Source organism: Podarcis cretensis (assembly GCF_951804945.1).
Source record: "Podarcis cretensis genome assembly, chromosome: 12".
Taxonomy (NCBI): domain Eukaryota; kingdom Metazoa; phylum Chordata; class Lepidosauria; order Squamata; family Lacertidae; genus Podarcis; species Podarcis cretensis.
In genome coordinates, this window is record NC_137181.1 from 31,860,816 (window position 1) to 31,877,233 (window position 16,418).

Sequence of the window (16,418 nt, forward strand, 5' to 3'; positions counted from 1 at the left end):
CCAGTTCCCAACCACACCTTTTCTCCCCAGGCCACACCTCTCAGCAGCTTGCTTCACAGCCTCCTCAAGGGCCTTTGCCCAGCTGGGATGTGACCTTGATGTCTGGTAATGATTTTTGCTTGCCTGGGTGCCAGATGTGTGGAAACTAGCCTATGAGTAAAATCTGCATTTGTTGATCTGTCCACTTTTGCCTCTGGGTCTCCTCCCCACCACTGGCAAGTGTCCCCTGGAAGCCAACACAGCCCTCTGATTGCATAAGGCTCCCCACCCCTTTGGTACAGTCGCCGAAGGAATCTTCCAAGCTATTTACTAACATAGACTAGCAGAATTCCATCTAAGTTAGTACACTCCTTTTTACAGCTGCAAAGACCTTGAAGCTATGAACATAGCATTGCATGAGTACAATCTGCTCTCATTTTATTTTTTAGGAGGTGGACTCTCCAGGACAGAATAAAAAAACAGGGGTATTCCCTTTGCCCAGGGATTTCCTATAAAGTTTTCATCTGTGTTAACCAGCCACGTGTTTAAAATATGGGGTGTTTTCCTCTGTCCTTTTCTTTGGAAAAAGGTCCGTATCTTTAAGCAGCTACAAACAACAACCTCATGCTGGCATCCTTCCAAAGTCAGTGGGAACTTCCTTATAGACTCCATTCAGCCATAAAGGTCAAACAGCACATTTCCCTAGTTAACTTCTAGATAAGATCACAGATCATTCAGGCAAATGGGCATGGAGTACCGAAAAAGGCACATATCAAACATAAATGTATGACAGCATATGTCTGCTTTTTCCATTTTTTTTGCACTGAAGTGCATGGATTTGAATTCGTTTCATAGAGTCTCTATGCTTCATATTTTTTTTATTTACAATAAAACAAAACAAGTTGGTTTCAGTATTTTTAGGAAGTGTGTGAATTATATCGCTTCTATGTTGTATTGATCAGGATGTTCAAAAATAAATCCCACCGCACTCAGCGGGGCTTCATTCCTACTCGCAATGCGTTTCGGATTACGTCCTCAAAATACCTTTTCCTAGGAAGGTTTTATCTTGAGGAACTTTGGGCAAAAAATTACCTCTTTCCAAAGCGATTGGCCAAATGGTTCAGGAAACATGTGGCAGTTACTGGGCTGGCCCACCAGTGAGCTGAGGCGACCGTCTCAGGTGGCTGGATCCACAGGGCCAGCAGATCTGGTCTCCGAGAACTGTGTCACCCATGGCTGCCATGGTGGCAGCAAGAGCTATGCCATGCTACAGTGGTGCCTCGCAAGATGAAATTAATCCGTTCCGCGAGTCTCTTCGTCTAGCGGTTTTTTCGTCTTGCGAAGCAAGCCCATTAACGGCTTAGCGGATTAGCGCTATTAGCGGTTTAGTAGCTTTTAGAGGCTTTTAGCGGCTTATTGGCTTAGCGGATAAGGGGATAAGCGGCTTAGCAGCTTAGAAAAAGGGGGGGAGGGGAAAAAACCCGCAGGAACTCGCAAGACATTTTCGTCTTGCGAAGCAAGCCCATAGGAAATTTGTTTTGCGAAGCACCTCCAAAACGGAAAACTCTTTCGTCTAGCGAGTTTTCCGTCTCGCGAGGCATTCGTCTTGCGGGGCACCACTGTATTTGGAAGCTGTCTCTGATCTGTCTCTTTAGCCGCCCTTCATAATGCCCTCTCTGCAGCAGCCTCTTGGCATATAGTAGGCGCTTCTGATCTCCTCCCACTATTGTTTCCGATGTAGACCTTTATTTTGCCCTTGTTCCTGATGTAGTTCTTCACTGGTGGAGGGTCCCCCCTCTTGTGGTTCCCATCAGGTGCCAAAATGTCTTGGGCTGGTCCTGGGCAGTTGTAAAGGTGTGCAAGGACTCAGAACGACTTGTGTCGTTAATTGTGTGAGCAAGATGCACTTGAAACAACAGATACTTTGGCTTATTGGGTTGTTCTGGTTTTTATTTTGATTATATATTTTGTGGTTTTATATTGTGGTTTTTATCCTGTGATCCACCCTGAGACCTGTGAGTATGGGATGGTATACAAATTTAACAAACAAACAAACAAAAACAAAAACCAACCAACCAACCAACCGCAATAGATATATCCTTGCTCTTGTAAGTGAAAGTCGAAAATGGAAGTGAAAATGGAAATGACTCACCACTGCCTAGACTGATTGGGATACATTTTCTACACAAAGGAGTCTGTTATAGCCTTGAGCTGGTTCAGATGATCATATTACAAATTTACAAGTTGAGATTTGAAAAACAAAAACAAAAAAGTTTGCCTTCTTCACTCAGGGGCGTTTTACCCATAGAGGCTAGTGGTGCGGGGCGCCAGGGCACCAAGTTCTGGAGGGTGCCAGGGAAGAGGCAGAGGCTGGAAGTGGCACCTCCCGGCATCAGCTCACCGCCCTCACCCACCTCTGCATGCTGTGCCAAAGCAGCGCCGCTCCCGGAGCCTCTGTCTGCCGTGGCCACCGTGGCACGAAGCGGCCAGCTGAGCCGGGAGCCACCACATTCAGCCCCTGCCTCTTCCCTGCCAGAGGAGCCGCCCTCCAGCCACTGCCCACCTCCTCCAGCCCCGCCGGCAGTGCCGTCCTCCCTAAAAAAACTCTGGGAAACGGGGGGGGGGGGCGCGGAGGGAACTTTGCACCATAGCGCCGGATATGCTTAAGACGGCCCTGTCTTCACTCCTCATTTTTTGTGAGACACAATTAAATCAGGAAGTTTCAAAATAACCAGTTTCCCATTTGATCTGAACTGAGAAACCGTGGCTGCCAACTTCAGAACAAGCCAGAAGTTTGTTCAATATTCTGGCTTGTTTTGAAGCTATTAACCAGAATTTCTAAGTTTGGACAAAATGGGAAACTGTGGTTGGTTAATTTCCTGGTTATGTCATGGTTTGCTCAGAGAGAAGGAACAAAGCGGATATGAGCACAGGTGAAAGGCTCATTCATATCTTAGCTTGTTAAGCAGTCATCTGATCTAACTCATTGCAATGCAGTTGTACACCATTGGTCATAAAATACTTGTAAGTTAGACTCTTGCCTCAGTGTTCTGAGAAAGCATAAACTCTTCTCCTGACAAAGACAGGTGTCCTCTGGACTTGCCTCTCATGCTTTTTGATTACATAGTGGTTGTCACAATGGGGATTTTGGCATTTATTTGATTAGCTTTTCAACATGATGATAATTGAGCTAATCTCAAAGTAAACTTATTCCTCTCTACCCCATTCCTACATCTGTTGTGAGCTTCTGCTTATTGTATTGGGAAAAGTAAACTGAAAGATTTTTTTCAAACAAGTTGATTATTTGAGTAGGGAATATCCACTGGGCTAGGGTCCAGTAATTTCCATCTTTCATTGGTTGGGGAGAAACATAATGTGCTCAAATGCTGCTTAGAAAGTTTCACATGATATTTACGCAAATTAAGATAAGTTAACAAGCAAAACACCTGTGTACAGTCGCCTTTGCCTTAATGTGAGTTGGGGCTTAACACACCCACCCACCCCCTATAACCAGAATGAGACAGACTAGAAATGAAAAGATAAACAGTTATCCAAGCCATTAAAAATCCTACTCCTTAGTTCTACTTCCTTGACCAATTTGAGCCTCAGTGGCCAGATTCAGCTCCTGACTTCTGCAAGAAGGGCTGGGAAAAACTCCATACCCTCCAACATTTCTCTGATGAAAATAGGGACATCCTATCATCAGGTCCGTATAGTTAAAGCTATGGTTTTCCCAGTAGTGATGTATGGAAGTGAAAGCTGGACCATAAAGAATGCTGATCGCCGAAGAATTGATGCTTTTGAATTATGGTGCTGGAGGAGACTCTTGAGAGTCCCATGGACTGCAAGAAGATCAAATGTATCCATTCTTAAGGAAATCAGCCCTGAGTGCTCACTGGAAGGACAGATCGTGAAGCTGAGGCTCCAGTACTTTGGCCACCTCATGAGAAGAGAAGACTCCCTGGAAAAGGCCCTGATGCTGGGAAAGATTGAGGGCACAAGGAGAAGGGGACGACAGGATGAGATGGTTGGACAGTGTTCTCAAAGCTACAAACATGAGTCTGACCAAACTGCGGGAGGCAGTGGAAGACAGAAGTGCCTGGTGTGCTCTGGTCCATGGGGTCACCACTCTGGATGGCTTCCAACATATATAAAAACATAATAAAGCATTCAACATAAAAAGAAACTTCCCTATACAGGGCTGCCTTCAGATGTCTTCTAAAGGTTGTATAGTTGCTTATCTCCTTGGCCTCCAACATTTCTCTGATGAAAATAGGGATGCCCTAAGGAAAAATGGGACATTCCAGGATCAAATCAAAATCTGGGACTGTCCTTGGAAAATAGAGACCCTTGGAGGTCTGAGACTCCTGTCCAAGAACCTGGTGACCCACTGCCAGATAGCAAACACACCGTAGGGAGTTAGATGGGACAGTGGTCTGACTTGGTCCAGCATCATGCAGCTTCCATGTCTCGCCTGATGCTCAGCTCAGTTGTTCTGGAGCAAGACTTTATTTGGACATTTCTGTCCTGCTCTCCATCCTAAGATCTCAGGATGGGGCACAATTATTCATTCCTTGGCTTCCAGGATTCTGTCAGTGATGAGGTTGGAAACAACTTCTTGGGCTTTCATCTTCCCCCTTACAATGGTCATCTTCCTTCAGGCAATGGTAAAGAAGGCATTGAGAACACTAGGAGAATCCAAGGTTCAAATAGATAGGGTCCTAATTCACTTGCTGATTTCTGCTTATGGAGAGAGGAGTCTGAGGCTTACTTCCAGTTTGGCCAGGAGTCAGTAAGTAATGAGCCTACCTTAAATTCCAAGTTCACATAGTGTGATTGTGCTGGCACCTCTTTCCCAAAGCTCGGGAAGCCTCTGCCCAGCTTAGGGAGGGAGGTGCAATGCTCACGCTCATGACATTGGGACCTTGTGACATCACACATGCGACATCCCCTCCCCCATCATCCTTGCAAGCTGGTCCTCTGGCCCCAACTGTTCCCCTATGAAAAATTCCACTGCAAACCACTGCTGAATGGGGATGGGTGGATAGTGTTGACGGTTTTGGGGAATATGTGGCCCTCCAGATCTTGCAGAACTACAACTTCCATCATCCCTTGGCCATCAGCCATGCTCATTAGAGCTGATGGGAGTTGTAGTCCAGCAACGCCCTGAAGGCCAAAAGCAGGCTTCCTCAACCTCGGCCCTCCAGATGTTTTGAGACTACAATTCCCATCATCCCTGACCACTGGCCCTGTTAGCTAGGGATCATGGGAGTTGTAGGCCAAAACATCTGGAGGGCCGAGGTTGAGGAAGCCTGGCCAAAAGCTCCCCATTCCTGGTCTACAGCTTGCTATTTGCCAAGTTAGGTTCCTGACGTACAAGATGTGGTACTTCTCCAGAGGCCTAAATGCCAATTTGTGTGGCTTGCTTAATGTTTCTTCGCCTGACAATTATTGCAAGGCATTAATCTTAGACTTCAGGAGAAACTCTACAGTGGATGGTTGCCAATGCAAATACTCTTTAATTCCTTGAGCAAGCGGAGACACCCTTTTATTAGGTGTTTAAACAGCTTTCTAAAACAATTACAACTCTTTTTTGGGGGGAGGGGAGTGCTTACAATTAAATTATAGTATACAGAATCTGCATGCTGAAACCTACTCATCTGTGTTGTGTGGTCTCTGACTTGGCATCATAACTACACACAAGGTTAGATCCTTAGACAGTTATAAATTATTTTCATGCCCTTACCTTACAATTATCAAAACAGCGAAGCTTTCTTTCACGCACTAGGCTATTATCACACAGCTATAATTCACTTGAGATAGAAATGGTTGTTGGTTCCATCTTCCACCCATCAGATATGGGAAAGGTGGTAGGGAAAGGGGTGTTGTGCTGCCTTACCATGGAAGGAGTCATGGTTTATCTCCCCAGGAACCAAGCCCGTCCCTGCAATTATTGCAGGACCCACTTAAAAGCATTGTATCATCTGCACTGCTGGATGCCCAGATTCATTATGCTTAAAAGCAAATGGTCCACCTACTTTCACATAGCCTTCTGTGCCAAGATGACATTCCACTTGAGGTGAGTCCAGGGCTGGATTTAGGTTTGATGAGGCCCTCCCTAAGTTACTGAAGGTAATGGGGCCCTTTATATGTCCAGCTGTCCTTTGTCAACAATAAATTGTCACTGGTTTTTGTGTTGAATATATGCTATATGGTAATTTATGGACCTAATAGGTATCTAAAGCCATTTGCACATAACAAATAGGAGCCTACACAACACAAAACACTGTTGCTGTGTGTAGGTTTTATTTTATTTGTTTTTTATCTTATAGTTTGGAAATGTACATCCAGTTTTTTTCCTTTAATTTTTTTTTGGGCCCCCAAGAGAGTGGGGCCCTAAGCTATAGCTTGTTTCTCTTATACGTAAATCCGGCACTGGGTGAGTCTCCTGATCCCTTGTTGCCAGATATCTAAAAACATTATGGCCCTGCTTTTCAGTTTTCAAGGCAGTATCCAAATTAGTAAAACAATGATTGCAACTATTGAAACTATAAAACAACAGAAAGCATTAGTCAGAAGCCATAAGTGTGCTTCACCTTGGCCAGTTCTAAAGTCTTCATTCATGAATATAGTTGGTGCATCAGCCTAACTTGAGCAAAGGCAACCCTCACTTGATACCTGGGCTTCCAAATAGTGTGAAATCCTCAAAATCCTTTTCCCAGCTGTCTCACTGTAGAATACACAACTCTCTTCCCTAACATAAACAACTGTGCATTTCTTTCTAGTTTGTGCAAGTAGTTCCAAGGAACTTGAAACCGCTTTCCATTGTCCGATAATGAATTCAGTTTTCAAGCACAAATATGAAGCCTATTGTTTGGTGGCATAGCGTGAAATAAATATTTGTTTTGATCAGGTGGTTAGCTAGAAAAGAATGACTTGCAAAAGCCTTGTTGTCAAGACATGGCACTCTTCAGGGATAATTCTTGAAAACAGCACGGTTGTGATGAGGAGGATTAATCATGGCAGTGATTTGTGCCTGAGAATCTTCCCATGGCTGTGGCAGTTGCAGCTCTAAGGAAATCATGGTCATGGATATCATGAGCTGATATGACTGAATGATTTGGTCTATGTGTGTGTCATAAGCATTCATGTAATCATGACTACTACTTTTAATTATTGTACTTATAGTTCTATTGCAGGGACGCGGGTGGTGCTGTAGGTTAAACCACAGAGCCTAGGACTTGCCGATCAGAAGGTCGGCGGTTCAAATCCCAGCGACGGGGTGAGCTCCTGTTGCTCAGTCCCTGCTCCTGCCAACCTAGCAGTTCAAAAGCAGGTCAAAGTGCAAGTAGATAAATAGGTACCACTCCGATGGGAAGGTAAACGGTGTTTCCGTGCGCTGCTCTGGTTTGCCAGAAGCAGCTTAGTCATGCTGGCCACATGACCTGGAAGCTGTACGCCGGCTCCCTCGGCCAATGAAACGAGATGAGCGCCAAAACCCCAGAGTCGACTGGACCTAATGGGGTCCCTTTACCTTTACCTTTAGTTCTATTACTGTATATTGGATTTCTGTTTCTTTTGTGAGTTGCATTGGATATTCATTTGAACCGGAGAGTCGGGCTGATGTATATAATAATATATAATGAAATAACAACAATAATCTCAACTCTCAAAATTGGCTGCCATATTCAGAGAGGTTCATAACAACAAGCCCAGAAACTAAGAGAGCTAAGTACTTTGACTGATGCGAGAGTATTTCAGAGCTGTGAGTATGGTCCATTATCTGTTATGCTTTTTGAAGCTGAGTGCTCGCCTATTGCTGAACAAAGGGAAAGAGATTCCTAATATTTATGCAAGATCTATGTGTAGAGTGTTGTAGTGTAGAGAAGAGAATTCATGCCACCTCAAATTGCACCTTACAATGTGCTTTCAAGCAGCAAACGTTTTATTATTATTATTGGAACGATGCCAAAGTGGAATGCCTTGTGTTGTAGAAAATTGAGAGTGATACACTGTGAACAAAGAGTCACAATACTTATGAAGCTGAAAATTGAAAAAAAGAAATGTTGCCTGGTGATTTCAATTCCATCTTGCCGTTTTACAGCATCCTAAATAGGGACACATTGGGTTGAATGCCCTGGTGCAATAAAACCTATTTGACTGCATTGTACAACTGCAGGAGAAGGTAAAATAATAAATACCTGGGCAGAAAAACTGTATCTTCCTGAAGTCTTTTGTCTTATTGCTCTAATTTCTATGGGAAGCCTTCTGTTAGAAGCAGATATTGTCATTCTACATCCCTGAGCATTCTACTCGTAATCTTATATACTAATAGGGAATTCATTTTCTCAAGTGCCAATGCTTATACAGCCAGCAAATATTCATAATATGAGAACTGTGCAAATTGCAGAGCTCAAGTTGTTAAAGAGGAGAACAGTAGGAGTGTACAAGATTACCCAGGTGGATACAGTAGATGATCCCCATATTCTGGAGTCAGTGGATTGAATCTGGCGAAAGGCATTTCTAAATCTCGTTATATTTCTTAATTGGCATATCAAGGCCAAGACGTCTGTGTCACCAACAACTGCATTACGAACTACCTTTGTTAATTATGCAATTTTCACTGTCGACATACTTTCTGCATTTAATTTTCCTCTGACCTCATTGCTTACAATCCACTCCTAACCTGCCACTCCCCTGACCTCTGATCGATTGCATCACGGCTGCTTACTGAGAAGGAGAGGAGGGAGGCGGCTGCATAGTTGGCAAGGTGCGAATGCCCTAGCAGGAGCATCAAACTGGCTCTGGTGGAGAGCTTGCACCACTCTGACCTCATAGTTGCATCACCCTTCCCGCTCTGCCTCTGATAGGCAACAAGAGGTCAGGTGGGCGCCAACCCCCACCATGCTGTCCACTACTGCCTTATATAAAAGATTTGTACCTGAGAAGACAAATCAGCCTCTCACTGGGCTATTTCTTGCCTGACATCATGATGGGCCTGTTGGCAATGTTTTTATCAAATCTATCAGTCACTAAGTGACAAGGGCTATGCATACAGGTTATTTATTTATTTGGATATGTCTGTCCCACGGTACTAATACATAGCAAGTTTCGCTACTACGTTTACCAGCTGAGCAATGAAATTCTATTTGCATTTAACCTGATATAGCCTTTTTATAGACTCTGTAATAATATTTATCTTGCTGAGAGAGAAAGCTGTATAGGTAGGTTGGCTCTTTGAAATATTTAAGGTGTTCTCCATCAGCTACCTTTGCACTCCTTATCTTGGCAATTTCTCCTTTATCAAATATTTACGTTGTCAACATGCCCCTCCTTGTCTAAATACAAGTATATCCTTTGAATGGGTGATACAACATTGCACTTACCTTATTTCAGCTAGTTTGACTTTAAGCCAAATTCAGCCGGCCCTTCTCTGGTGAATAGGAGGAGAATTATAGGAATGGTGTCATATCTATCAGTTGGTGCATATGAGGCAGCAAGCCATATTGGGTTACTATTTTGCTCTATGCTTGAGACCTAGATTTAGAAATTTACTATAAGCCAATTTTAAAACTTTTTTCTTTATTAATTTTCTCTTGCTCTGTAGTTATAGCATTCCTGAATGCCTCTCATCTCCTCTTTCCTGCTTGGGTGATTGCTGGTTGGTTCCCTTTTTGTAGCCACAATTGCTTATTTATTTTGTTGTTGTTATTCCAATTTATCTTTAAAAGAATTATAACGCCAGATGAAGTGTCCAATGCATTTCAACCAGTTTCCCCTCTATCAGAAGGTACTGCATTCCTATATCCACTTATAAGGAAGCAAGTCCTATTGAATTCGGTGAAACTTCCTTCAGAATCAACATGCATTGAGTTAAACCACAGAAGTTCAATTCACCTCTGATGAAGGCATTTGTGAAGCACGTTTAGCAGTTTGTTCTATTTCAGCGCCTGGTTAAAGTTCACCTATTATTCTTTTTCTGGCTGGCTTTTGTGCTGCGGCCATTAAAAAGATTCAATACACTCAGTACATAAGGAATGTATTTTCGATTCTGTTTTCCTCAAACTATGGGTTGACGTCACTTGAATTTCTCCTAAGATGACCACGTGGGAGAACATCTGAACTGACTCCTTGGCCCACCCTAATCTGTGTTTAAGTTATTAATTCAGCCTGCTCTTCCACTCCCCCTCCCTCCAGCACCATAAAACCTAAGGTTGTTTTAAGCCACTGAAATTAGAAATGAGTCAAGTCAAGCTTCTCCAAATTCTACCATCCTTGATTATTGGCTTTGCTTTTTCTCTGGGAGTACTCAAGGGTAGGAGGAGCAGGTGGCGCTGTGGTTTAAACCACTGAGCCTCTTAGGTTTGCCGGTTGGAAGGTCAGCAGTTCGAATCCCCGCGACAGGGTGCTCTGCCCCAGCTTCTGCCAACCTAGCAGTTCAAAAGCACACCGGCGTGAATAGATAAATAGGCACTGCTGTGGCGGGAAGGCAAACAGCATTTCTGTGCACTCTGGCTTTCGTCACGATGTCCCATTGCACCAGAAGCGGCTTAATCATGCTGGCTATATGATCTGGAAAGCTGTCTGTGGGCAAACGCTGGCTCCCTTGGTGTCAGGATGCTGTCAGCGGCTCCCAGCTAGTTGCCCAGAAAAATATAAAGACAAGGAAAAGTTTCTTACCGTCCTTTTTTATTTCAATCTTTACAGAGAGAGGCTATAGAACCCAGCCTCTTGGATCATGGTGTTGTCCAGAGTGAATCTTCACACCCCGTCTCTCCCATTTCCTCATTCGTCACTTCTACGGGTGCTGCTATGTGCCCTCTGTCTTCGAGCTCTTTGCTCTCCTACTTTTAAGGCTCGCCGGGTTCTGGGAGATGGAGGGTCTGGAATGCTTTCTAATGACACCGTGTCAGCCAGCTGCTGCTTCAGTTCTGCCTGTTCTTCCTCTCCCATTCTTTCCCAACTTTTACCCTCATCTGCCTCTGAGCTGTGACCTCCTGCAAACCACTGTTGTAAATCTATACTGTCTTCTTCCTCCTCCTCCTTCCTGGGAGGGTCAGGATGGGGAGGTGGTCTCCACCATTCCTCCTCTGCCCAGTCCCTGACACTTGGCCTCAAAAGTTAGATGAGCACCCCAAACCCATAGTCACCTTTGACTGGACCTAACTGTCCAGGGGTCCTTTACTTTTTTTTTTTAACCTTATTCAAGGGTAGGCAGTACAGTCGTGCCTTGGTTCTCAAACAGAATGCGTTCCGGGAGTTTGACTCCTGGAACTGTTTGAAAACCAAGGCACGGCTTCCGATTGGCTTCAGGATGCCTTCAGCCAATTGGAAGCAGCAGAAGTGCCAGACATTCCGAAAATCGTTCGAAAACCGGAACACTCACTTTCGGGTTTTGATCATTCGGAAGCCGATTTGTTCGGGAACCAAGGCGTTTGAGATCCAAGGTACGGCATCTTAAAAAACACACACAAAACATTAAAACTTCATGGCAAGTATTGGCACCTTTTATTCTTAAAAAAGGTACTTGATAGGACCGAAGGGAATCTAAAAAATCTGTAGGATTCTTGGTTGGGAAAGCCTCAGTTAAGTTATTAACAGCCCTGGAGAGGGGAAACCCACAACCTGAAAATGCAAAAAGTTTGTAAATATGAAAGACATGTCCATAGCATCCCTGGAACGGCCATTACAGCCCATCAGTCAGGAACTGTGCTGATGGCACCTATATGCTGCTCACACACAGAAGCAGCCAGGGCACTCAAAGAAGGCAATGGCAAGATTCCCCCAGCACACAACCCTGCCTAGGCAGCATCCTCCTTGTTGAGATTTCCATTCCACCTTAAGGAGCAGACGTGTGGAACTGTTGCATGTCACATGTCTGTTTACATTCCAGAACAGCTTGCTGGGAACTTCCGTTGTGTGTATAGCTTCTGCTTTTAGCTGTTCTCTCTGAGAAGATGGAGAGAGAGAGAGAGACGACATGTTTCTTTGTTCTGATTTATGATTAATAAATCTGTAGTTGTAGTATGAAGACAGGAGTGCCTGGCGTGCTCTGGTCCATGGGGTCACGAAGAGTCGGACACGACTAAACGACTAAACAACAACAACAAAAGTTGTAGTATGCTTTCACAAGCCTCACACCTATTCTGTGTGCACAGTTCGATCTGCTGATAGTGTGCCCGGGTCGCTGATTTATGTCAGAGCAGATGCCGATGAGTCTTTGCAGTGGGATGGCTGGAAGGAGACGGCCCAGCTGGGGCTAGCCAGCTGGCTTTGCGTGCTTTGCATGTCGACACTCCTGAGCAGCCATGGCACAGAGGAAAGGGGGCTTTCATTCTTCTCCCATGCTCTTTTCCCAAAGGAATTCATGCCCCCAGGCTTATAGGCGGACAGGAAAATATACAGCTATCACTGTTCCTGTCCTTCCTCCTCACTTCATGGCTAAGAGCAGAGTCTGGGTGGATCTGGGAGTGATGTCTATTGGAGAGATGTCATCACAGAGTGACAACCTGAATCCCACCCCTCCTCACCCCTAGCACTGTGGCCCCAATTCAAATCACCTCCCAACCGGCTTATTGCCCAAGAAAAATATCACATTAGTATATCCCATCATGGAACTTTTGTACCATGCCAAATGTAGCCCTAAATCATGCAACATCTTTTTTTTTTTTTTTAATCAAATTTCAAATTTTCCCCAGATTTCTCACGACGCTGCTAATAAAGCCATAACTAAAAATGACTGGGTTTTTAAAAAAATTGTTTTGTTTATTTACTTACTTGTGTCTGGGTGCTTGGCTTTTGTTTCTTTTTATCGCAAACATGGTGAAAAGAAGAAGGAAACAACATCTGCTCACGTGAACAACAAGAATAACCCATCAATCCTAATTTAAACGGGCACATTAATCTAAGCAGTCCATCTGTCCAAATAGATAGCCAAACAACCGGATGATAACAAGATTATATGTTCAAATACAGAAAGGGGAGTAAGATACTCAGACCTTTGAGTAATGGATGGTGAGCATTTTATCTTTCTCTTTCTCTTTTTGTTCTGAAGGTCTTGGGACGGAAACCAGAACTTCGTGAGGGTGATGATAATGATGATGAGGCTGCTGATATTACCAACAGGAAAAGTGCCAAACTCTACATGGTACGAGCAGAATTGCCAGCTTGCTGCAGGGCTGTTTCTGAACAGAACCCTGTTTCAACTATAGAAGTCATGACAATATGTGTTTGCTTGTTTTTTAATTACTTGAATGCAGATTTGTAGCTGATCTAAATGTGAATGTCCTGTATCCTTAGGTATCAGATGCCAGTGGATCCATGAAGGTTTCGATTGTTGCAGAGGAGAATCCTTTCTTGAGGGCAATGCTTTTGTCTGAAGAGTGCTTTATACTGGATCACGGAGTAGCCAGGAAGATATTTGTGTGGAAAGGTATGTGGCAAATCTCTTTGCTTCTCTTTTAACATTACAATATTATAATTTACTATTATAATCAACAAAGGCTTCTGGGAGTTTCGCTCTCCTTTTGCCGTTGTAATTTTTCCTTCTGCTTTGTTTTAACAAGGTAAAAATGCTAATCCAAGTGAGAGAAAAGCAGCCATGAAATCGGCTGAAGAATTCATTCAGCAAATGAATTATCCTGCCAACACTCAGGTATACCTCTGCAAGGAACAACCGTACTTTCCGTTTTCCCCCAAGTAAACCCCCACAGTTGACTAAGGTCACTTCCAGATGACCTGTTTGTCTGTTGTTCATCCTAATTTGTTTCCAGGGAGGCTAGATGATGTTGCTTCAATTGATACCTCACACTTTCGGGTGCGTTTTCCTTCCACTTTTCTTGTTGCAAAAGGTGTGGTTTTCCAGGGGTCGGTGGGGAGCATTTTTGTTGTGCAAGAGCACCAATTCAAATTGAACTGTGCAACCTGAATTTGCTGGTATGTGGATAAATCACACCAGAAAACAGTGGCAGTCTGAAACTACCCTGAGTACAGTTTATATAACGCCAGCCACTGGTATTATTATTATTATTATTACTACTATTATTATTATTAGAATTTATATACCGCCCTATACCCAGAGGTCTCAGGGTGGTTCACATAAAAGGATCACAGTATATAAAATTAAAATAAGAGGAATAACCCAATAATGCCCCCCCCCAAAGAGCTACATTTTAAAAGGGTATGAGATGTTGATTACGTCAACCAAAGGCCTGGTTAAAAAGGAATGTTTTTGCCTGGCACCTAAAGGTGTGTAATGAAGGCACCAGGCGAACTTCCCTGGGGAGAGCATTCCACAGACGGGGAGCCACTACAGAGAAGGCCTGTTCTTGTGTTGCCACCCTCCGGACCTCTTGATGAGGAGGCACACAAAGAAGGGCCTCAGAAGATGATCTCAGGGTCCAGGTAGGCTCATATGGATAGAGGCGGTCCTTGAGGAATTGTGGTCCTGAGCTATTTAAGGCTTTATAGGTCAAAACCAGCACTTTGAATTGGGCCCAGAAACTAATTGGTAGCCAGTGCAGTCTGACCAGAATTGGTGTAATATGCTCAAACTGTCTTGCTCGGGTGAGCAACCTGGTATAGGGGGCTGAGGTAGAAATGATGAGGCCAGTCTAGGAACACTCTCACTTAAGAGTTCAAGTAGACTCCCCCTTCTGATATGGCAGCATGTTAAGGAAATATACCATTGTGAAAAAGTGGCAAAACTGTAAACTGGGGAGGGGGAACCTGCAGCTTTCCAGAGGTTGCAGGACTGTCATCATCCTTAATCACTGGCCATACTTGTGAGGCCTTGCTCCTGCCTGGTATATATTTAGAGATTGGGTTAACTGGCGACTGTTTTGCTTCTCCCATACATTAGCACACAGCGGGTACTCTAGGAAGGAAGGAGAGCTGTCAGTTATAGGCTTTCCAACCCTTTGCTTCTTGGTTTCAGATTCAGGTTCTTCCAGAAGGAGGTGAAACACCAATCTTCAAGCAGTTCTTTAGAGACTGGAAAGATAAGGATCAAAGCGATGGCTTCGGAAAAGTGTACGTCACAGAGAGAGTGGCGAGAATTGAGCAAGTTGAGTTTGATGCCACCAAGTTGCACGAGTCTCCGCAGATGGCAGCCCAGCACAACATGGTGGACGATGGCTCTGGGAAAGTGGAGGTATTTATTGACATCTAGCTCCCGGGTTTCTCTTTTAGCTGCTGTTCTGCTTTATGGTTGTAGTTTTGCAGTACAGTCGCACCCTGGATCCCAAACACCTTGGTACTCAGACATTTTGGCTCCCGAACGCTGCAAACACGGAAGTGAGTATTCCGGTTTGCAAACGTTCTTTGGAACCCGAACATCCAACAGGGCTTCCGCGGCTTCCGATTGGCTGCAGGAGCTTCCTGCAGCCAGTCAGAAGCCGCGCTTTGGTTTCCAAATGTTTTGGAAGTCGAACAGACTTCCGGAATGGATTCCATTCAACTTCCAAGGTACGACTGAACTTTGCACCTATTTCCCCCACTTCCATACAAATACATCTAGTACATGGTTTTATGGAGGGGGGGGACTAGATTGTATATGTGACATACAATTGAGTCTGAGAACTACCTGGAATCCGAACCCTGTAAATGGGGGAAGGGGTCGTCTGAATGCAGAATCGACTGAAGGTGTGGAGAGGTTCTTTTATGACTTCTGCTTTTAGCATTGTTACAAAAGTTGGGTGCCTCCCCCCAATCTTTGCTGAGCAGCAGCAAGAGTCCAGGGCATTCCAGGCACTCACCCCGGGGTCTGTGCTCCTTTGGAGAATCAAGACACAGAGGAGTATGTTGTAGCTTTAAGAAATATGCTTTGTTCACCTGTTTACACCTTCAGTTTGCATGGGAGGGGGTAGTCCAGATCCTACAGCATGGTCATTTCAAGACAGGCTTGGACCCCACATCAGTGCAGCCCTGGAGCCCAAGGCATCTCTCCCAGCAGGCCTCCAGCCAACCTGCCCAAGATGGATCCCAGTCTCTCTTCTTCTTCCTTCTACACAGCAACCTTTGCCAAAGACTCCCTTTTCCTGTCACCTCACAACCTTCCAAACACCCAGTCTCTGTTCACACCTCAGGGCAATGGGGAAAGGACAGTTCTTTTCTATTGCCTGTGGCCTTGTGTTGTTTCTTAATGGGCCTTGCTCGGCCAGGTCGTTTTGCATACACAACCTAGGAATTCCTCTGTAGCTGGTATTTTTCCTTTCATACTCCAAATAATCAAAATCCTACCATTTATTAATTTCTAGGGGGTACCCAAAATTATAACAGTATTATATTGGAGCCTACTCTACTTACATTTAGGGGAATTAATGTAGCTCAGTGGTAGAGTATCCGCTTTGCCTGCAGAAGGTCTCAGGTTCAATCCCTGATAACGATAATTGATTGTGATGCCTAATAGTGGTAGAATACATCTCATGGCCTTTTGGACC

The 16,418-nt window shown here is 44.3% G+C and overlaps 1 protein-coding gene across 1 annotated transcript in view; it reads left to right on the forward strand.

The window, feature by feature from the left end:
* Window positions 1–16,418, forward strand: part of SCIN (scinderin) — a 48,646-nt gene that overhangs the window by 13,480 nt on the left and 18,748 nt on the right. Inside the window, exons 5-8 of the mRNA XM_079947899.1 lie at window positions 13,034–13,126; window positions 13,279–13,411; window positions 13,545–13,633; window positions 14,915–15,130. Coding sequence (XP_079804025.1) covers window positions 13,034–13,126; window positions 13,279–13,411; window positions 13,545–13,633; window positions 14,915–15,130 — 531 coding nt within the window. The remainder of the gene's footprint in view (window positions 1–13,033; window positions 13,127–13,278; window positions 13,412–13,544; window positions 13,634–14,914; window positions 15,131–16,418) is intronic.